Source organism: Somniosus microcephalus, chromosome 3 (genome assembly GCF_052327205.1).
Source record: "Somniosus microcephalus isolate GS21.2 chromosome 3, FLI_Smic_1.0, whole genome shotgun sequence".
Lineage (NCBI taxonomy): Eukaryota > Metazoa > Chordata > Chondrichthyes > Squaliformes > Somniosidae > Somniosus > Somniosus microcephalus.
This window is the reverse complement of record NC_140989.1, coordinates 226585088-226608931: the sequence shown is the minus strand read 5'-3', so window position 1 is coordinate 226608931 and position 23844 is coordinate 226585088. Positions and strand designations below refer to the sequence as shown.

Here is a 23844-nt window from a genome sequence, read left to right as displayed (position 1 = left end):
TCACTTCTTCCAAAAACTAAACCTGTGTTTCTTTCATCTCAGCAAATAATAGTGCAGAAAGTCTTCAACCATCAATTAATTGTTGCATTATAACCAAGTCTACAGAGCTTCAGTGTTCTGTGGAACAAAAGACACTTCTTAGTCCTGGTAATGTTCATTCCCATAGGAAACAGAACCCCTCACTATGCAGCGAATAGTAAATTGGGTTATGCAGTTTATTTCCTTTGCAGTTTAGAGACCCCTGGCAAATGTTGGAACCAGTTCCACTTTGTTGACCAATACCTAATCAGAAATTACAGCACAGAAAATAATGTAAGAACTTGCTTTATTTAGTGCCTTTCACATCCTCAGGATATCCCAAAGCGTTTACAGCCAATGAAGTACTTTTGAAGTGTAGTCACTGTTGTAATGTAGAAAACAAAGCAGCCAATTTGCACACAGCAAGCTCTACAGACAGTAATATGATAATGAACAGATAATTTGTTTTACTAATGTTGGTCAAGGGACGATTGGCCAGGGCACTGGGAAGAACTTTCCTGCTCTTTGAAATAATGCCATGGAATCTTTTTTGTCCACCTGAGAGTTTAACGTCTCATCTGAAAGACGGTACTCTGTCTGCTTCCCCTTCCACCCACACCGCCAAGTGTGAAGAACTCATGGACTTCTTTGTCACTAAGATTGAGACCATTTGTTCAGCTGTCTCTGTCACATATATGTGCTTCAACATATAAGGAAAAATGGTAGATTACCTACTTAGGGTATAGTCTCTTCATTCCTTGAGCACAGTTAAGTCTCCACATACAAAGTTTCTTTGTCTTCCGCCCCCTAGTTCTCTTTCTGACCCAGTGAAACCTAAAGCTTGTTTTTGTGTTCAAATTTCTTGCTACTGTTCAGTCTCTACCTCCAGCAGTCAAAAATGCAAATATAGCTCAGAATGAAGCCCTTTATACAGTGGAGCTAGAAAAATACATTTGCAGGTGACCCCAGACTGCTGCAAAACTGTTGAAGGGAGAGTGTTCCAGGTGGTTTTTCTCCTCCTTGTTTGGCACAATATTCAGTTTCGTGTAGAGACTGAGCTGCAGTTTATGAGTGGGGAAGAGCAGAGTGATCTCGTGTTCTCTTCAGCGTCCTTGTTATCTAATTTAAGAGCTATACTTGTCAAGCCTTACTGAAATGGCCATACTTTGGATTCCTGACACTGCAGACCATAAATAGATTAAAAATTTAAGTGGTGATCTGAACAGTGTTTTAGAGAGAACCTGAATGTTTAATCATTTGTGGACTGCAGTGTCATTTTTGTGCCATGTTAAAAGAAGAGGATTAGAACTTAATTCAGATACGCTCTCAACACCCAATCCCCCGCCATTGACCCAGGAAGAATTGAGACTGACAGACGGATGGGGAAATATCAGCTCTCCTCTACCTACTCGAACACTTTTTTTTTAAAAACCTCAGGCTACTTTTCTGACAGTTGCGCTCATTGCCCAGTCAATGCCCATACCCCTGACCGTGACCTGCCAGAAAGTGATCGCTACCTGGCCTGTACATACTTTTCGTAGCTATCTCTACTCCTGTTTTGCAAGTATCTGTGAATGCCTTATTACTTTGTACGTATCGTAATTCATCCAGATATATAAATTCTGCAGACAACAGTATAATGTTGCAAACATTTTTTTTTTAAAGACAAGTAGAAAATCATGAAGATTGAGTTTGCATAGTTCTCCTTTATTTATAACTCTGCTGTGGAGACAAGAGTTTCTGCTGGACTATCTGTGAGAGCCAGGACCAAGTTGCGAAATGACTGAGACAAAAAGGCTGCAGGATGGGAGGGCTTCAGCATGCACTGACCTGTCGATGGGTATTCTGGAGGGGATGTCTGCCTCCCAATGTCACACCTCTTTACTCATGGCTGTCACTTGAGGACCTAGATTAAGCAGTTGTGATGTGCACGTCTGCTTTGTGACACTGGATTTGAATGTCAAGAATATCAAGGTGCTTGGCATGTGTATGATGAGTGTCAATGCTACAGTCAGGAGGATAAAACTCACATTTTATGCTCATGAGGAGTACTTAGTATAGTAAGTCCACCTGATGAGAGCTCAAAGCTGCACAAATGAACAACTGATGCTTCTGCTTTTTGGTTTGGGACTAAGGGGCATCTCTTTGGGTCCAGGTGGATTAAAAATAACAAACCTGGTGATGAAGGTTCAGAACCAAGTCAAACCATTGTACCAGACTTGGTAATTCAACATCCATAGCATTCAGTTCTGAAGTACTCCAGGGCATTGTTGATGATTGACTGTTGAGCCTGGCACACGAATGGAACCTGGAAGAGTAGACCTGTCATTGGGGAATGGAATTCTTCTCACTCAGCTCCAGATAACCTTGTAAGCCAGTGCCCGAAGAAATAGGGTGATCAAGCAGCCAGGAGGCTTCCCAGTGGTTTATTCTGTTAGGCTTCCCAATTTTAACTGTTTAAGCTCCATGCATACCCCTGTGCCCCACTTGAAGCTCCCCAAAGCCTTAGCTTTGCCAACCTGTGCCTAAGTTCTCTGGACAACTAAGCGGGATGTGCCCTTACAAGGAGAGAATTTGCGATCCGTATCAGGCAAACAAAACTTTTAAGTGTAGATTTCTCAATTGCTTACCTCGGAGATTTTTAAACAAAAATGGATTTTCATGCATGTCAGGCTGATGGCAAGAAAAGTAATTAAGATAGAATTTACTATGTATATTTGGTGTGTTTGACGAGTTTGTTTTGTGTTTCATTTAAATTGGTAAAGGGAACTTCAGTTAAGCGTTAAGTCAAGTAAATTGTAAACCGGTATTTTGTCTTCACCACTCATATTTTCCATAAACAATATTTACAAGGCATCCCTGTGGAAGCCTGCATCCATCCATTTCAGAGAATTGGATGCATTCAAGTGACTTAAGACAAGGACACTTTCTCAATGTGTAATCACTCTTTATTGGTGGGTGCAATGGAATCTTGCCATCAACAGACTTTTTAACAGACTGATTGTGTACTTTTTTTTTACTTAACCAATTTTGTACACTCTATCTCAAAGTTCGTAACAAATGAAGTGCCAGCTGGACTTTTGAAAGGCAGTGTTAAAATAATTCTGTTAAGCACTTGATGATTAAAACCACAAGAGTGATGAGGTGTAAGTCTTCACCCCATCTCCTCTATAAGAGAAGTGGGCTTGGCAAGTCACAAGCTTAAACATGATGAATACACTGGAATCAGCTCATTGCAGTAGTATGTTCAATTCTTACTTTACCTCTCTAGGTTATAATTAATTTTCTTTGTGCTGAGATAAATTTATTTCCTGCTAAAATTATAATAATTGGAAGTTTTGCAGTGTAACAGCGTTATCCATCTGTATGTAATGTGAGTTATTGATATCCTTGTTGATAAAGGACATCCGAGTCCTGTCCTCAGTAGGGCAGATCTTAACCTGTGCTTCTGTGCCATTGTTCACAATAGTTGTAAAGATATACTGAAAATGCTGCATACCTTTTGGATGTTGAGACTGCACACTGGTATCTAAAAGTAACAGTAGTCAAATTATAGACAGATAATAGATAGAAGTCGCACCTTTAAACCTTTGCCTCCATTTTCTTCCTACTACCTTACCCATCGCACCTTTGTCCTACAGACTGTCATTAAGAATTGAGCCTGGCACCAGCACACCACAGTCCACTGCCTCAAGGGAGGATCTTGCAGGTAAGTGAATTGTTGTACTCATGCACTAAATAACTTGGCCTTTTCAGCACATTGCATCTGGTGTAATAAAGACTCTAATAGTAGATGGTTAATTTCAGATTCCAAGGCTGTTTACAGCATTGTGCCAGGATAAGACCAAATCTTATCCTCCACTGTGTGTCTGTAAAACATATGCAAGTACAATATAATAATTATCTCTGAAAACTCACCATGAGGTGTTGGGCTCCTGATTGGAGCTGCAATCATTCTTTGGATCTTCTGAGGCAGGTCAGGGAAATGTAACATTTTGTCACTCAGTGTCCTGTGTCAGCACCTAGCCTCGGGAACCAAACATAATGAACATAAGAAATAGGAGCAGGAGTAGGCCATTCGGCCCATTCAGTAAGGTCATGGTTGATCTTCTAACCCAACTTCACCTTCCCACACTATCCCCATGTCCCTTGAGTCTCTGAATATCCAAACATCTATCGATCTCTGTCATAGTCATAACGGCACAGAAGGAGGCCATTCAGTCCATCGCATCTGTGCCAGCTCTCTGCAGAGCAATCCAGTCAGTCCCATTCCCCCGCTCTATCCCCATAGCCCTGCAAGCTTATTTCCCTCAAGTGCATATCCAGTCTCCCCTTGAAAACATTGAGTGTCTCCACTTCCGTTGGCAGCGAGTTCCAGGTCCTCACCACTCGCTGCACAAAAACGTTTTTCCTCACTTCCCCCCTGTATCTCTTGCCCAAAACCTTAAATCCGTGTCCCCTAGTCCTTGTACCATCAACTAGTGGGAACAGCCTTTCCCCGTCTAGCCTATCCAAACCTGTCATAATCTTGTACACCTCTATCAAATCACCCCTCAACCTCCTTTGCCCTAATGAAAACAAATCCAGTTTCTCCAACCTGTCCTTGTAGCTAAGATTCCCCATCCCCGGAACCATTCTGGTAAATCTCCTCTGCACCCTTTGAAGGGCCTTCACATACTTCCTAAAGTATGGCGACCAGAACTGGATGCAATGCTCCAGTTGTGGCCTAACCAGCGCTTTATAAAGGTTCAGCATAACTTCTCTACTTTTGTACTCATACCTCTATTTATGAAGCCCAAGATCCCATATGCTTTGTTAACCACTCTCTCAATATGTCCCACCACCTTCAGGGACCTATGCACATTAACTCCCAGGTCCCTCTATCCCTGCACACTCTTTAGAGCTGTGCCCTTAAGTGTATATTGCCTCTCCCTGTTCCTTCTGCCAAAATGCATCACCTCACACTTCTCTATTAAATTCCATCTGCTACTTGTCTGCCCATTCTGCTATCCTTTGTATGTCCTGTTGCAGTCGATTGATATCATCCTCACTGTTTGCCACACCCCCAAGTTTGGTGTCGTCTGCAAATTTAGAAATTCTACTCTGTATTCCAATATCCAGGTCATTTAAAGCAGTGGTTCCAGCACTGACCCAAAGGGAACACCACTGTCTACCGTCCTCCAGTCTGAAAAACAGCCATTTACCACAACTCGCTGTTTTCTATCCTTAAGCCAATTCCTTGTCCAAGTTGCCACTGACCCACCTATTCCATGAGCCTCAATTTTGTTAACCAGCCTTCTGTGTGGTACTTTCTCAGACACCTTCCTAAAATCCATGTAGACAACATCCATTGCATTCCCTTCATCAATCCTCCCTGTTACTTCATCAAAAAATTCAGTTAGACTAGTCAGATACGATCTGCCTTTTACAAATCTGTGTTGACTCGCCTTAATTAGCTTAAACCTCTCCAAGTGCCTGTTAATTTTTTTCCTTGATTATTGTTTCTAAAACTTTACTCACCACTGATGTTAAACTGACCAGCCTGTAGTTACTAGGATTGTCCTTGCACCCTTTCCTGAACAATGATGTCACATTCGCCACTTTCCAATCCTCAGGCACCTCCCCTGGATGATTAGAAAATTATGGCAAGCCCTTCCACCAACTCCTCCCCCAATTCCCTTACCAGCCATCTGGACCAGGCAACTTATCCACTCTAAACATGCCCAGTTTTTCTAGTACATCCTGTCTATCAATTTTCACCCCTTCCATCACTTCTACCGATATATTGTCAGCATCCACCTCCTTAGTAAACACCGATACGAAGTATTCATTGAGTATTCTAGCCTTGCCCTGCGCCTCTAATCATATATCACCTTCTTTGTCCCTAATAGGCCCCACCCCGCTTCTTACTTCCCGTTTACTGTTTGCATGCTGGTAGAAGATTTTTGGGTTCCCTTTTATGTTAACCGCCATACTACTCTCATATTCTCTCTTTACCAATCTTATTTACATCTTCACTTCCCCTCTCGACTTACTGTTTTTGGTCTGGTTTTCCCTTGAAGAATTCACCTGACATTCATCATACACCCTCTCTTTTTTTTGTTTCATCATCTTCTCTATCTCCTTCGTCATCCAAGGAGCCCTTACTTTGGTTTTCTTACCCTTCCCTCTTGTTGGAACGTACCTAGCCTGTACTTGGAACATCTCCTCCTTAAAGATCACCCATTGTTCCATTACAGTTTTTCCTGTCAGTCTTTGGTTCCATTTTACCCTCGCTAGATCCTTTCGCATCCCATTGAAGTTAGTCCTATTCCAGTTTAGAAGTTCCACTCTCGATTGTTCCTTGCTCCTCTCCATTGCTAATCTAAATCTTATGATGTGATGATCACTCGTACCCAATTGTTCTCCCACAGACACTTGGTCGACCTGGCCCACCTCACTCCCCAACACCAGATCCAGCAATGTCTCTGATGTAAAAAGACTACTGAGCGCTTGGTTTGAGTAAAAACCAAGGCTTTAATCAACTGCTTCAAAACCATGAGATTTCTAGTTACAATCACTAGTTCCTGGTTACAGAAACATCCTGAGCAAGCTGGGCCCACGCCCGAGTATTTATACTCCTTGGACGGTGCCACCAGCTGGCCGCCCAGTGTTACTTCATGTGTCATGATAAGATTCATGACAGGCTCCTTCCTACTTGGGCCAAGAACATACTGGTCAAGGAAATTCTCCTGAACACATTTCAGAAATTCCTCCCCCTCCTTTCCCTTTACCCTAGCATTATCCCAATTGATATTTGGGTAATTAAAGTCCCCCAATATCACCACTCTATAGCTCTTGCATATCTTTGCGATTTCTCTGCAGATTTGCTCCTCCACCTCCCTCTCACTATTTGGAGGCCTGTAGAATACCCGCAATAGTGTGATCGTACCCTTTTTGCTCCTTAGCTCTAACCAAATGGATTCTGTCCTTGTCCCCTCAAGAACATCCTCCCTTTCCAACACTACAATGTCTTCCTTAATCAGCCACCCCACCTCCCTATCTTCCTTCCCTGTCTTTTCTGAACACCTTGTACCCTTGAATATTAAGTGCCCAGTCCTCACCGTTTTTAAGCCATGTTTCCGATATTGCAGCATGGCTAATTGAGCTTGTAGCTCACCTACCTTATTCACCACATTTGTGCGTTTACGGACATGCATTCCAAACCCATTTTTGAATTTTTCGTAGTCTTTCTTAGTCTGCTTCTATCTAATATGGTACTACTTCTGACTCTAGTATTACTTTCTTCTCTAGTACTATCCAACACACTCACTCTTTTATGCACCTTATTCCTCTTTTCTACTCCTATATGCTGGTGCCCATCCCCCTGCCAAGCTAGTTTAAACCCTCCCCAACAGTAGCAAACCTCCCTGCGAGAATATTGGTCCCGGCTCTGTTGAGGTGTACAGGTCCCACCTTCCCCAGAAATGGTCCCAATGCCTCAGGAATTTGTCTTGAATATACACAATGACTGAGCATCCACAGCCCTCTGAGGTAGAGAATTCGAAAGATTCACAGCCCTTTGAGTCCAGAAATTTCTCCTCATCTCAGCCCTAAATGGCCAACCCCTTATTCTGAGACTGTGACCCCTTGTTCTAGACTCCCCAGTGAGGGGAAACATCCTCCTAGCATCTACCCTGTCAAGCTCTAAGAATTTTGTATGTTTCAATTAGATCACCTCTCATTCTTCTAAACTCTGGGGAATATAGACCTAGTCTCCTCAATTTCTCCTCGTAGGATAATCCCACCATCCCAGGAATCAGTCTGGTGAACCTTTGTTGCACTCCCACTAAGGCAAGTATATCCTTCCTTAGCTAAGGAGACCGAAACTGTACACAGTACTTCAGGTGTGGCCCTATATAATTGCAGTAAGACTTCTTTACTCTTAGCCTTCTTTACAAAAGGATAACATACCATTTGCTTTCCTAATTGCTTGCTGTACCTGCATGTTAATTTTCTGTGATTCGTGTACAAGGACACCCAGGTCCATCCTGAATACCAACATTTCCCAATAAATATTCTGCTTTTCTATTTTTCCGACCAGTGGATAACTTCACATTCCTCCACATTATATTTCATCTGCATGTTCTTGCCCACTCACTTAACCTGTCTATATCCCTTTGCAGCCTCTTTGCAATCTCCTCACAACTTATTTTCCCACCCAGCTTTGTATCGTAAGCAAACTTGGATACATTCCACTCGGTCCCCTCATCTAAGTGATTGATATAGAAAGTAAATAGCTGAGGCCCAAGCACTGATCCTTCCGGTACACCACTAGTTACAGCCTGCCAACCTGAAAATGGCCCATTTATTCCTACTCTCTGTTTTCTGTCTGATAACCAATCCTCAATCCATGCCCCATTCCCATGAGCCTTTATTTTGTGTAATAACCTTGTGTGGCACTTTATCGAATGTTTTCTGAAAATCCAAATACACTACATCCACTATTCCCGCCCCCCCCTCCCTATCTACCTTGCTGGTTACAACCTCAAAAAAACTCTTAGATTTGTCAAACACAATTTTCCTTTCATAAATCCATGTTGACTCTGCCCAATCAAACCTAAGTTACCAGCCTCTACGAAAAGCAATGTTCCCGCTAAGCTGCACGGCCGCCAGTCATCTGCAAGATCCCGCACAGGCCGCTCACCGGCTTTTATATTGTAGGTACAGCGCATGCGCAAAAATTTGAATGGGCCACACATTGGGGGAGGTAGGTCATGCAGGAGGCAATGCGGCTTACGGGGGACATTGACGAAAAGGTAAGCAACCTCATGGTGAGGTTCTTTTAACTTTTTTTTTCTCCCTTGCATTATTAGATATAGGAATGTATTTTACGTTTAAATACTTGAGAGCTAAATCTGTTACAGGGCCTAACACTGGATTAGTTCTTTGAAGAATCTTACTTGAAAGGCAAAAGTTGGTTTTAGAGGTAGGAGTTAATGAATGCAACAGCAAATCTGGCAGCTATTGCTACAAATGGTAATTGAAGTAATCTGCTTAAAACGGGCAGTTATTCACAGAAATCACAGAAACCCCACAGTGCAGATAGAGGCCATTTCGGCCCATCGAGCCTGCACTGACACATATCCCATCCGATCCCCGTAACCCCCACACCAACACATATCCCACCCTATCCCCATAACCCCACGTATTTAATCCCCCGAACACTAAGGGTCAATTTATCATAGCCAATCAACCTAACCCGCACATCTTTGGACTGTGGGAGGAAACCGGAGCACCCGGAGGAAACCCACGCAAACACGGGGAGAATGTGCAAACTCCACACAGACAGTCACCCGAGGCCGGATTCGAACCCGGGTCTCTGGCGCTGTGAGGCAACAGTGCTAACCACTATGCCACCGTGCCAATATATAATAAATGTGCCAACCCATAATAAAAATGCCTTAACAATGGAGGCTAATTTTCTCTCATTTATTTTGTCATTAAAATCTGTTGGACTTCTGCCAGGATGATCACACCATTTATTCAAACTAGTCTTCATGCCATTTCTGGTGTATTTGAGTCTTAAGTCATACTGTCGATATCTCATACTTGAAAATACTCAGTTCTGGAGAAATGAAATTAACGATCACTCTCCTGATTAGTCACATATTTGGTGACAGCCCTACTGTATCATAAGAGAAATTCTCTAGGTTGCTGTGGCTAGGTTGTTGCGTAAAGCGCCTGTTAATATATAGTGATATTTAATTTGCATGTTGCAATATAGGACTTTGCGCATTAAAATTAATAACGGTTTCAAAGATCATGAGTTGACAGGTGGAGTTGAACACGTGTCCTTGACATATGTCGATGAGTGTGGTTGTTTGCTGAAAGATTGGGTTGATTACTATGCATTCCGTCAGAGAACAACACTTCCCATAGGTTCCAGCTGATTACAATATGCTTCCTTTGGACCGTGATACAGTGTTTTAATATTAAACTGGAAGCCTCAAGTAGATAGAAGCAAACTGTTTCCAGTAGCTGAGGGATCCAGAACAAGGGGCCATAGATGCAAGATTAAATATGAGATTTAAAATAGAGAGTAAAATCAAGTTATTTACACAGAGATTTGAGAGTCTCTGGAATTCATAAAAGCACAGGAAGATCACTTCCAGAGTTACTACTTGAGGCAGAAACTATGTCATCATTCAAGATTAGATTGGATAGGGGTGAATGAAGGAAAAAGGGTTGGACAAATATGATTAGAACTTTTTGCTTGCATGGTGGGTGAATGCAAACACGGGCCCAGTGGCTTGTTTCTGTGTTTTAACTTCTATGTATGTATTAGAACCTGGTGCATCTTTAACACTCTGTTGATTGAGCTTCCCTATCTATGCAACCTTCTAAGAAGGAGAGATGCAGGTTTTTGATGTATCTGGAATAGAATATTTCAAAGCAATGCAAGAACCTTTACTGAAGACTGACGGTAGAGTTAGATATTGAAGTTCACTACACCCAATACAACATAGTGTAAACATGATGGTGCAATCCATGAAAAAGTTGGCCAAAACAATTAAACAAATGTGTAACTTCTTTCCATTGTAGTCTGTGGTGGATTCTTGCTTTCAATTAGTAAAAGACCAGTCTTTTTTTTTTTTTTTGAGTACTGGTCCTATCAAAGGCTATTATCATCAGTCTGTGGAGCCAAATAGTAATTTGGCTTGGATGTTCATGAGGACTTCAAAGTCAATAGTTTAGTTTAAACTTATGCCAGTTAGCCATTCAAGCAATGCATATGTATTGTGTTATGTAGATTTCCATAGGTTTTCAAACTCTGGTCCTTGACTCCAAGGAGATTAGTGAGGGGGTCCCCACAGTCACAGACTTCTGTTCATCTGTCATCACAGTTCTGAATATTTCTATTTGTTGACTTAAAGGCATATTATTTCTTGTGATTATACTCTTGAGTCAGAAGGTTGTGAGTGCAAGCTCCACTTTAGGGATTCAGTACAAAATCTAGGCTGACAATTAAGTGCAGTACTGAAGGAGTTCTGCATTGTCTGAGCTGCTCAGTGAGATATTAAACCAAGTTCCTGTCCACCTATCCTGGTGGGCTAGATTTTATGAATTCTTAAAAGCTTCCATAGAAATACTTTTTAAAAAAAGCAAGGATTTATTCGAGTGTCTTGGCCATCATTCCTCCTTCAAACAACATCACCAAAACACATCAACTTGTCATTTATCTCAAAACAGTTGGTTGAATATTCATATGTGAAAAATGGCTGCCATGATCACCTATGTAAGACAATGCAGTTTAAAGCAATTGTATGTGAAGCACTTTGGGATGTTTCTGAGACACGTTGAGATGCTTTACAAATGCAAGTTCTTAATTATAAAGTGTTTTCTATAATAACCACCCTGTTTTCCCATGGGTAACTGACGACCGTTTTTTGGAAGTTAGGAAAAGAGGGTCACTGGGAGTGTTTCAGTATTTTGAGGGGGTCCCAGATGTGTGGCAATATTTACAGGGGATTCCCCCACAAAAAATGTTAAAAGCATACTGGCCTGGATTTTGTGGTCAGCAGCGAAGGAACGGTGCTTGCCGTTGATCAGGCTGATAGCTTCCCACAGATTTTTGTGTCATTTGAGCAGCAACTTACTGTATTGAGAGATCATTTCCAGCGCGGCGCCCTCTACAGGGAATCTGGTGTGTTTGAGTAGGGATAGCAACAGGGTGGCTCTTCAACTAATCCAGTTGAAGAATCCTCATTGAGACATGCAGAGTATAAATTAGATTTATGTCATTTAGAAAGAAAAAGTTAAAAAAAAAAAAAAAAAAAAAAATTAAATCGACAACTAAAATCTGAAAGAACAAGACTCCACACTTGTAAATTAAAATTTTCAGGGCCAGAGAGGTTGTTTGACAATACTTCGGACTGATCATGCTGTTAAAAATTCACTTCCACCTGAATGCAGCAGCCCTAACTTTTTCTGGTGTGTTCAGTGGGTAACTAGTGAGTAAGTACCGAAACTTCACGCCGTTGCATAGATTTTAATGCCAAGTCTATCGGCAAGGATAGCGAAGCTTGTGGAGGAGCAGGATAACTCGGACAGCAACTTCGGGATTGCAACGTTTAACGCCAGAAGTTGCTGTCCGATTTACTCTATGATAACGGTGAGCACTGTTAGCCTCACCGTTATTCTCAACGCAAAATCCAGGCCAATTTCATGAAATTCAGAGTCAGAGCGAGCTGTAATGTTGGTCAGGTCTAACCAAATCTATGCCATGAAGGACTGACAACTTCAAAACTTGGCTTTCAGACTGCTAACATGTCAATGAAAAGGAACTCAGAGTAAAATTTACACTCTTGTGTGCAAAATGTCAGCTACATTTCATTAGTCATTGCACTTCAGTACTTCTTGAGGAACATGATGAAAGATTTGAAGTCTTTTTCATTTAGTGATGACTATAATGCTTTTCAAGAAGATGGTGTAATGTAATCCTGACGTGTAGAAACTCCAGATTTGGAATTTGGCAATGCTACAGTTCTTTTTTTATGAACTTCAACCATGTGTTGCTGGTGCAGGGTTAGTCTGAAGTATCAAGATTTAATGTACCCATTTCACGTAAGAGGAGAAATTGGTTGTGCAGTGAGTTAGTACACTTCACAGAACTTCACAGAAACCCCACAGTGCAGATAGAGGCCATTTCGGCCCATCGAGCCTGCACCGACACATATCCCACCCAATCCCCGTAACCCCTACACCAACACATATCCCACCCTATCCCCGTAACCCCACATATTTAATCCCCCTAATACTAAGTGTCAATTTATCATAGCCAATCAACCTAACCCGCACATCTTTGGACTGTGGGAGGAAACCGGAGCACCCGGAGGAAACCCACGCAAACACGGGGAGAATGTGCAAACTCCACACAGACAGTCGCCCGAGGCCGGATTCGAACCCGGGTCCCTGGTGCTGTGAGGCAACAGTGCTAACCACTATGTCACCTCTGGGACTTCGGCTTGAAACAAGAACAGATTAATGGATCCGTGCCTCCTTCCTCTCCCCTCTCTCCCTCCTCCTTCCCTCTCTCTCCTTCCTTCCTCCCTCCCGCCCTCCATCACTTCCTCCGTCACTCCCTCCTCCCTCCGTCACTCCCTCCGTCGCTCCCTCCGTCCTCCCTCCTTCCTCCGTCGCTCCCTCCGTCACCCCCTCCGCCCTCCGTCACCCCCTCCGCCCTCCGTCACCCCCTCCGCCCTCCGTCACCCCCTCCGCCCTCCGTCACCCCCTCCGCCCTCCGTCACCCCCTCCGCCCTCCGTCACCCCCTCCGCCCTCCGTCACCCCCTCCGCCCTCCGTCACCCCCTCCGCCCTCCGTCACCCCCTCCGCCCTCCGTCACCCCCTCCAGCCCTCCGTCACCCCCTCCAGCCCTCCGTCACCCCCTCCAGCCCTCCGTCACCCCCTCCAGCCCTCCGTCACCCCCTCCAGCCCCCCGTCACCCCCTCCAGCCCCCCGTCACCCCCTCCAGCCCCCCGTCACCCCCTCCAGCCCCCCGTCACCCCCTCCAGCCCCCCGTCACCCCCTCCAGCCCCCCGTCACCCCCTCCAGCCCCCCGCCACCCCCTCCAGCCCCCCGTCACCCCCTCCAGCCCCCCGTCACCCCCTCCAGCCCCCCCGTCACCCCCTCCAGCCCCCCGACCCGCCCTCCGCCACGCCCTCTGCCCTCCGTCACGCCCTCCGCCACCCTTTCTCCCTCTCTTTACCCACTGTTGCTCCCTTTTCTCCCAACTAGGAGTTCCAAATTCCATGTGTTTGTGTCGTGGCAGCGCACTTCCTAGAATGGACAAATTTACAATTTAAAACTTCCCATAGTTCTGGAGCACACTTGCACTAAATTGACAGTCCAGGCAGACCTCACGTATTGTAAATGAGAAAGAAACACAAATTCACCCTGATAGAATATAATAGATCAACCTGGTGTTGGGATTCGGCACATGGTTAAGGTAGAGTGAAGAGAGCTACATCTAGTCAATGCTACACTTTATCTCGGAGCACTCTGGGCAATGCCAACACTACGTGTACATATTGCAAATGTGCGTTTTACTACTCGGCACTGACATCCCTTACTTGGATAAACTATCTTGTGAACAAGTACAGGATTATGACTGCTTCAATAACAATGCCTTTAATTCTCAACTAACCCAACAAGTAATTTCCTCTCATTGTTTTTTGCATCCCTGTCAAAAATGGGTGTTCTGGGAACCATAGCTGTATTGTGTGTCTGAATATTAACATGCCCTATCAATCTCTCAAAACATTTTAGCAGAGTTTTACCAAACATATTTGGAGGCAGTCTACCATCAAACACTGAATTAATTAAGTTCTAACCATAACAGATTTCTTCTCACAGACGAAATACATGTTCATATGTACAAATGAATCGGTTATCATCCGAAGTGGGAAAAATTACTGGGCCTGTTCCATTAAGAGTTTGGCAGCATGCTGTGGCCATCAACTTTCACTATATACTGTATGTATGTTTTTTGGGTGTTTTTAATTAGTTTTTTTTATGGGATGTGGACGTCGCTGGCAAGGCCAACATTTATTGCCCATCGCTAATTGCCCTTGAGAAGGTGGTGGTGAGCCGCCGCCTTGAACTGCTGCAGTCCGTGTGGTGAAGGTACTCCCACGGTGCTGTTAGGTAGGGAGTTCCAGGATTTTGACCCGGTGACGATGAAGGATCAGCGACATACTTCTAAGTCAGGATCGTGTGTGACATGGAGGGAAACTTGTAGGTGGTGGTGTTCCCATGCGCCTGCTGCCCTTGTCCTTCTAGGTGGAAGAGGTCACGGGTTTGGGAGGTGCTGCCGAAGAAGCCTTGGCGAGTTGCTGCAGTGCATCTTGTAGATAGTACACACTGCAGCCACGGTATGCCGGTGGTGGAGGGAGTGAATGTTTAAGGTGGTGGATGACATGCCAATGAAGTGGGCTGCTTTGTCCTGGATGGTATCGAGCTTCTTGTGTTGTTGGAGCTGTACTCATCCAGGCAAGTGGAGAGTATTCCACCACACTCCTTACTTGTGCCTTGTAGATGGTGGAAAGGCTCTGGTGAGTCGGGAGGCGAGACACCTGCCACAGAATACCTAGCCTCTGACCTGCTCTTGTTGCCACAGTATTTATATGGCTGGTCCAGTTAAGTTTCTGGTCAATGGTGACCCCCAGGATGTTGATGGTGGGGGATTCGGCGATGGTAATGCCATTGAATGTCAAGGGGCAGTGGTTAGACTCGCTTGTTGGAGATGGTCATTGCTTGGCACTTCTGTGGCGCGAATGTTACCTGCCACTTATCAGCCCAAGCCTGAACGTCGTCCAGGTCTTGTTGCATGCAGGCATGGACTGCTTCCTTATCTGAGGAATTGTGAATGGCGCTGAACACTGTGCAGTCATCAGCGAGCATCCCCATTTCTGACCTTATGTTGGAGGGAAGGTCATTGATGAAGCAACTGAAGATGGTTGGGCCTAGGACACTGCCCTCAGGAACATCCTGCAGGGATGTCCTGGGGTTGTGATGATTGACCTTCAACCACAACCATCTTCCTTTGTGATAGTTATGACTCCAACCAGTGGAGCATTTTCCCCCTGATTCCCAGTGACTTCAGTTTTACTAGGGCTCCTTGATGCCACACTCGGTCAAATGCTGCCTTGATGTCAAGGGCAGTCACTCTCACCTCACCTCTGGAATTTAGTTCCTTTGTCCATGTTTGGACCAAGGCTGTAATGAGGTCGGGAGCCAAGTGGTCTTGGCGGAACCCAAACTGGGCATCAGTGAGCAGGTCATTGGTGAGTAAGTGCTGCTTGATAGCACTGTCAATGACACCTTCCATCACTTTGCTGATGATTGAGAGTAGACTGATGGGGCGGTCATTTGCCGGATTGGATTTGTCCTGCTTTTTGTGGCTAGGACATACCTGGGCAGTTTTCCACATTGTCGGATAGATGCCAGTGTTGTAGCTGTACTTGAACAGCTTGGCCAGAGACGCGGCTAGTTCTGGAGCACAAGTCTTCAGCATGATAGCCGGAATGTTGTCGGGGCCCATAGCCTTTTCCGTATCCAGTGCGCTCAGCCGTTTCTTGATATCACGTGGAGTGAATTGAATTGGCTGAAGACTGGCTTCTGTGATGGTGGGGACCTCAGGAGTAGGCCAATATGGATCATCCGCTCTGCACTTCTGGCTGAAAATGGTTGCAAACGCTTCAGCCTTGTCTTTTGCTCTCACTTTCTGTGCTCCACCATCATTGAGGATGGGGATATTTATGGAGCCACCTCCTCCCATGAGTTGTTTAATGGTCCACCACCATTCACGACTGGATGTGGCAGGACTGCAGAACTTTGACTGATCCGTTGATTGTGGGATTGCTTAGCCCTGTCTATAGCATGCTGCTTCCGCTTTTTTAGCATGCATGTAGTCCTGTGTTGCAGCTTCCCCAGGTTGACACCTCATTTTTAAGTACGCCTGGTGCTGCTCCTGGCATGCTCTTCTACACTCCTTATTGAACCAGGGTTAGTCCCCTGGCTTGATGGTAATGGTAGAGTGAGGGATATGCTGGGCCATGAGGTTACAGATTGTGGTGGAATACAATTCTGCTGCTGCTGATGGCCCACAGCGCCACATGGATGCCCAGTTTTGAGCTGCTAGATCTGTTCTGAATCTATCCCATTTAGCACGGTGGTAGTACCACACAACACTGCAGGAGTTCCTGAGGGTGTCCTCAGTGTGAAGGCGGGACTTTATCTCCACAATGACTGTGCGGTGGTCACTGCTGTCATGGACAGATGCATCTGTGACAGGTGAGGACGAGGTCAAGTAGGTTTTTCTCCCATATTGATCCTCTCGCCACCTGTGGCAGGCCCAGAATGGCAGCTATGTCTTTCAGGACTCAGCCAGCTTGGTCAGTGCTACTGAGCCACTCTTAGTGATGGGCATTGAAGTCCCCCCACCCAGAGTCCATCCTATGCCCTTGCTACTCTGTGCTGCTTCCAAGTGGTGTTCAACATGGAGGAGTACTGATTCATCAGCTGAGGTCAGGCAGTAGGTGGTAATCAGCAGGAGGTTTCCTTGCCCATGCTTGACCTGAAGCCATGGGACTTCATGGGATCCAGAGTCAATGTTAGGACTACCAGGGCCACTCCTTCCCGACTGTATACCATTGTGCCGCCACCCCTGGTGGGCCTATCCTGCCAGTGGGACAAACATACCCAGGCTGAAAGGTATGATTCTGTGAGTATGACTATGTCAGGCTGTTGCTTGACAGCTCTCCCAATTTTGGCACAAGTCCCCAGATGATGGTGAGGAGGGGTTGACTGGGCTGGGTGTGCCGTATCCGTAGCCAGTGCCGAGGTTTTCGTAGCGGTTTGTTACCATTTCAGAGGGCAGTTAAGAGTGTCATAAAGGCCAGACCAGGTAAGGACAGCAGATTTCCTTCCATTAGTGAACCAGATGGGTTTTTACGAAAATCCAATAGTTTCATGGTTACCATTACTGATACTAGCTTTTTATTTATTTAATTAACTGAACTTAAATTCCGCAGCTGCCGTGGTGGGATTTGAACTCATGTCTCTGGATCATTAGTCCAGGCCTCTGGATTACTAGCCCAGTGACATTGCCACTATGCTAGCGTTCCCAATGTGCATTGTATTGGAAACGTACGGTGCTTATTATTAGCAGTTTTCAGCACCGTCCGTGCATGAGGAATGTTTGTAGATGACCATATTTCACATTTCTGAGTGACTGCTGCCAACGAACTGGAAGCTGCGCAGAAGTGTACTGTGCACTCCAACAGCCGGAAGCGTGATGTTTCTGCTTTTTAAAAAAACGAGCCCGCTCCCCTCCCGGCTTTTTTAAACGAGCCCGCTCCTTTCCCGGCTTTTTAAAAAAAAAAAAAAAAAAAAAAATTTAACGGGCCTGCTCCTGTGACGAACCGGAAGCATGCATGCGCAGAACGCTTCTGGTTCGTTGGCAGCGGTCGTGTCCTTCGCATTTAGTTCATGCTGTGCTTAATCTAATTTTGCAAAAGTATTTTTTCATAAGACTTTATTTTTCCCTTTCCAATTTTCTCTTGAAGGAGTTGAGTCATGCTGCTTTATGGTTCCATTGGCACTGGTAACTCAAAAAGACAAATACATAAAAAGCAAGGGAATAACTAATGAAAGAGCAGGGCCTATTAGAGACCAAAAAGGTAACTTGCATGTGGAGGTGGAAGACATGGGTATGGTTTTTAATGAATACTTTGCGTTTGTCTTCACAAGAGGGATGATGCAGACATTGTAGTTAAAGAGGAAGAGTGTGAAATATTAGATGAGATAAACATAGTGAGAGAGGATATATTAAGGGGTTTAGCATCTTTGAAAGTAGATTAATTGCCAGGCTCAGATGAAATGTATCCCAGGCTGTTCCGAGAAGCAAGGAGGAAAATAGCAGAGGCTCTGACCATCATTTTCCAATTCTTTTTGACTACAGGCGTAGTGCCGGAGGACTGCTAATGTGGTACTATTGTTTAAAAAGGGAGAAAGGGATAGACCGAGTAATTACAGGTCAGTCAGCCTAACCTCGGTGATGGGCAAATTATTGGAAAAAATTCTGAGGGACAGTATAAATCATCATTTGGAAAGGCAGGGATTAATCAAGCACAGTCAGCATGGATTTGTTAAGGGAAGATCGTGTCTGATGAACTTGATTGAATTTTTTGAGGAGATAACGAGGAGAATCAATGAGGGCAGCACATTTGATGATGTAGTCTACATGGATTTTAGCAATGACCCACATGGCAGACTGGCCAGAAATGTAAAATCCCTTGTGATCCAAGGGAAAGTTGGAAGTTGGATCCAAAATTGGCTCACTGGCAGGAGGCAAAGGGTAATGGTCAACTGGTGTTTTTGTGATTGGGAGACCATTTCCAGTGGGGTTCCGCAGGGCTAAGTGCTGGGTCCCTTGCTTTTGTGGTATATATCAATGCTTTAGACTTCAATGTCGGGGGCATGATTAAGATGCTTGCAGATGATACAAAAATTGGCTGTGTGGTTAATAGTGAGGAACTGCAGGAAGATATCAATGGTCTGGTCAGGTGGGCAGAAAAGCGGCAAATGGAATTCAATCTGGAGAAGTGTCCGGTAATGCACTTGGGGAGGGCTAACAAAGCAAGGGAATACACAATAAATGGTAGGATACTGAGAAGTGTAGAGGAACAGAGGGACCTTGGCGTGCATGTTCACAGACCCCTGAAGGTAGCAGGACAGGTAGATAAGGTGGTTAAGAAGGCATACGGGATACTTTCCTTTATTAACTGAGGCATAGAATATAAGAGCAGGGAGGTTATGTTAGAACTGTAGAAAACACTAGTTAAGCCACAGCTAGAGCACTACATAGAGTTTTGGTCACCACATTACAGGAAAGATGTGATTGCACAAGAGAGGGTACAGAGGAAATTTATGAGGCTGTTGCCAGAACTGGCCAATTTTAGCTATAAGGAAAGATTGAGTAGGATGGGTTTATTTTCTTTGGAACAGAGGAGGCTGAGGGGAGATTTAACTGAGGTGTGTAAAATTATGAGGGGCCTAGATAAAGTGGATAGGAAGGACTTATTTCCCTTAGCAGAGAGGTCAATAAACAGGGGCCATAGATTTAAAGTAATTGGTAGAAGGATTAGAGTGGAGTTGAGAAATCTTTTCACCCCGAGGGTGGTGAGGGTCTGGAACTCACTGCCTGAAAGGGTGGTAGAGGCAGAAATCCTCATTGCATTTAAAAAGTACTTGGATATGCATTTTACGTGCTGTAACCTGCCAGGATACAGACCAAGAGCTGGAAAGTGGGCCGAGGCTGGATTGCTCTTTTACAGCCGGCACAGACATGATGGGACGAATGGCCTTTCTGTGCAGTAAATTTCTGTGATTCATTTATAATACCCCAGTTGGTCCTTATCTGAGCGCTAACTCAATACTGACAGGGTACAGAACCTGGTTTGTATCGCTCAGTGCTACATAGGACAAGGCTAAGCCAACAGAGAAGCATACCGGATTTCAGTTGATAGCAGTTTCAACGTCTGTGCATCTTGTCATAGATTCTTCCCACTGATGGACACAAGATGCACTTTTGTTATGTACAATCTCAAACAAAGGTGCCAATCATAAACATTAAGCTTGAATTATTCAACCTCCGAATTCTGCACCCAGAGTAAAAATTACTTTGGCTAAATCATCAGTTGATGCCATCTCAAAGTGGAAATACTAACTAGTGTTCCACCATGTCTAGGCTTGGTAACTGTACCAGCACCAGCTGTTAGATCCGTGTATCTTGATGTTGTGTCCTTCAATAATTAGACAAGAGACTGTAGGGAACAATCAACAGGTGTTTACTGAATGAGGGTTACTCTAAAACTAACTGTACAGATCCCTACTCAGGGTTTATATACAGGTGTGGTCACTGCCGGTACTACAGTATACAGGAGCTGTAAAAAGTAGTTCTCCCCTTAAAGGTACATACATTACAATTCCTCCCCTTTTAGATTAACAGTACCATAACACTTATTTAACAACTAAATATCAAACTAATTACAATTAACACTTTTAACATGCAACATTAACTGAAAATAGTCTATTTATAAATTCAGTCTTTGGGGAGGCTTCCTGATCCTTTCTGGATAGCGCCTTTCCCTAGTGTCTTACTCTTGGTGCGGAGGCGATTCTGGCCCCCTGTCGTCAGTTGGTTCATCCGCTTCCGATGCTACTGTTTTTGGGGTAGATGCTACCTGTATGTCGGGTTCATCACCAGGTACGTATGGGCGAGACATGGGGTTGACTCGTTCCTGTGACTCTAGGATCTGGTCAACATGGCACCTCACAATGTTCTCCCTAACATCCACTGTGTACATTAGTGGCCCCTGCCGTGTGCATATCGTTCCTGGTTGCCATTTCTCTGTTCGGTAGTCGCGGGCCAAGACTGGTTGCCCTACATTGAAGCTCCTTGTCGGCCTCTCATTGATGTGCTGGAATTGCTTATTCTCAACATCTCTTCGTACATTTGGTCTGAGCAAATCCAGACGAGATCTCAACCTTCGGTTAAAGAACATCATGGCCGGGGTCTGGTTGGTGACTGCATGTGTCGCATTTCTGTAGGCTAACAGGAAATGTCCACCTTATGCTGCAGTGGAATGTCGTCATCGCACATGGCCTTTACTGCTTTTTTAAAGGTTTGTACGAACCTCTCAGCCAATCCATTTGTGGCTGGATGATATGGGGCGGATGTGTAATGCCTTACCCCATTCCTTTTCATTAATCTTCGAAACTCTTCGGACACAAACTGTGGTCCGTTATCAGAGCAAATCTGCTCTGGCAAGCCGTTCCTGGCAAAAATGGTCCGTAGGACTGCAATAGTTTTCTCCGTGGTGGTGGAGGACATTTTGATCACCTCAGGCCATTTCGAGTGCGCATCCACGGCTATTAAGAACATTGAGTCCATGAATGGACCAGCAAAATCAATATGCACCCGTTGCCATGGAGATGAGGGCCACTCCCATGGGTGTAGAGGGGCATGTGGTGGTGCATTTTGGACCTTCTGGCATCCTGAGCAGCTCTTTGTCAGGTCCTCGATTTGCTGATCGATCCCCGGCAAGGCTTTTCATTTTCAACCCTCCCAGATGACCTTCGTGAAGCTCATTGAGCACTCTCTCCCTTAACTTGGGTGGAATTACCACTCGGGATCCACACATCAAGGTCCCCTGGCATACTGACAGCTGTTCTCTTCTGGATGAGAATGCTGGCAACAGTGAGTCGCCATGTGCTGGCTATCCCTTCACCGTCAAATCATATACCCGAGACAGTGTCGGGTCATTTCGGGTCTCCTTCTCTATACCAGCGTTAGTTACAGGCAAGCATTCAATTATAGTCGAATGAAATATTTCGACAGGATCCACTGCTGGTGCTTCCTCCGCAGTAGGCAGTGGCAGGCGTGATAGCCCATCAGCGTTTCCATGCTGTTTCGTGCCCTTATACTCGATTTCATATTGGTGCGCCCCTAGAAAAAGGGACCATCTTTGTAGCCGTTGCGCAGTCATCACCGGAACGCCCTTCTTTGGATTAAAGATGGAGACAAGTGGTTGGTGGTCAGTCAGCAAGGTGAACTTCTGCCCGTGCAGATAGTGGTTGAACTTTTTCACTCCCCACACTAGGCTGAGGGCCTCCCTGTCAATCTGGGCGTAGTTATGCTCGACTGAGGTTAGTGACCGAGACGCAAAGGCTACTGGCCTCTCCGAGCCATCTGGGAATTTGTGCAACAGCACCGCTCCAATGCCATAGGGGGATGCATCACACGCCAACCGAATTGGTAGTGCTGGGTTGAAATGAGCCAACACCTCTTTTGATGTGATCAATCCTTTGCACTTCTGGAAAGCTCGTTTACATTCGTCATTCCACTTCCATGGTACCCCCGTTTGCAGTAGGGTGTTCAGTGGGTGTAGTACAGTAGACAAATTCGGCAAGAACTTATGGTAGTAGTTCACCAGCCCGAGGAACGACCTCAGTTGTGACACATTTTCCGGTGCTGGAGCCTTGACTACTGCCTCAATCTTTTCAGGGGACTTATGTAACCCCTCTTTATCAATAATGTGGCCACAATACGAGATCTGCTTCTGGAAAAACTCGCATTTGTGGTGATTAGCTCGTAGCCCATATTCCTTCAATCTAGTGAGCACCTGCTCCAGGTTGGCGAGGTGATCACTGTCATTTTCGCCCGTGACCAGGATGTCGTCCAAATAACACTGGGTCCCTGGAGTCCCTTGCAGGACTTGATCCATTACCCTTTGCCAAATAGCCGGAGCTGATGCTACCCCGAACACCAGCCGGTTGTATTGGTCGAGACCTTTATGAGTGTTGATCGTGAGGTACTGTTTCGAGGCTTCTTCTACCTCCATTTGCAGGTACGCCTGGGCCAGATCAATCTTAGTGAAGCGTTTTCCTCCAGATAGCGAGGCGAAAATATCTTCAATCCGCGGAAGCGGATATTGTACAGTGTGAAGGACTGGGTTCACTGTCACCTTAAAGTCCCCACAGATGCGAACCTTCTTTGGTTCCCCAGGCGTATTACTCAACGACCTCTTCATTACAGGAACGATGGGTGTAGCCCACTCGCTCCAGTCCACTTTGGACAGTACTCCTGAACGTTCCAAACCTTCCAGCTCTGCTTCGACGGCTGGGCAGATCACACAAGGTACCGGTCTGGCCTTAAAAAAAACTTTGGGCTTGCATTTTCCTCTATTTTCATCGTCGCTGTTGTGCCTTTTAGTGTTCCGAGTCCCTGCTGAAACACTTCTTGTGCGTCAGTTAGCATTTTTGACAGTCGTCCAGGTGTGACGTCGTCATCCTTTTTGGCATCTACAGTCAGTGCTTGTATGGAATGCCAATCTAGCTGTATCTTCCGGATCCATTCACGTCCTAGTAGTGGTGGTCCTCCATCTGGCAATACATATCGGTCCATTTTTGGTGTTTCCTTGCCGTTATATATAACGTTCACCCTTATTTTTCCTTTGGGGTAGACTTTTTGCCCCGTGTACGTCTTCAAGACAATCTTTGTATCTCTCAAGGGTATATGTGAGAATAGCCGCTTGTAGTCCCTTCGGTTTATGACTGTTAGGGCTGATCCTGTGTCCAATTCCATTTTCACTTGGACTCCTGCTATCTTGAGACTGACCCAGATAGTTTGGTGATCCTCCGTTTTGATCACATTATGTAGTTTCAGACAACCCAGCTCCTTGCTTCCGGAGTCTGTATCACTTTTCTGTTCGTCTGAACTAC

General features: G+C 45.0%; 1 protein-coding gene across 18 annotated transcripts in view; it reads left to right on the top strand.

The window, feature by feature from the left end:
- Window positions 1-23844, top strand: part of ralgps2 (Ral GEF with PH domain and SH3 binding motif 2) — a 911087-nt gene that overhangs the window by 527216 nt on the left and 360027 nt on the right. For all 18 annotated transcript variants that reach the window (XR_015077609.1, XR_015077608.1, XM_085982223.1 and 15 more), the window contains one exon: window positions 3660-3727. Coding sequence is in view for 16 of the 18 variants with exons in the window: in XM_085982223.1 (XP_085838349.1) it covers window positions 3660-3727 (68 nt within the window). In the remaining 2 variants the exon portion in view is untranslated. The remainder of the gene's footprint in view (window positions 1-3659; window positions 3728-23844) is intronic.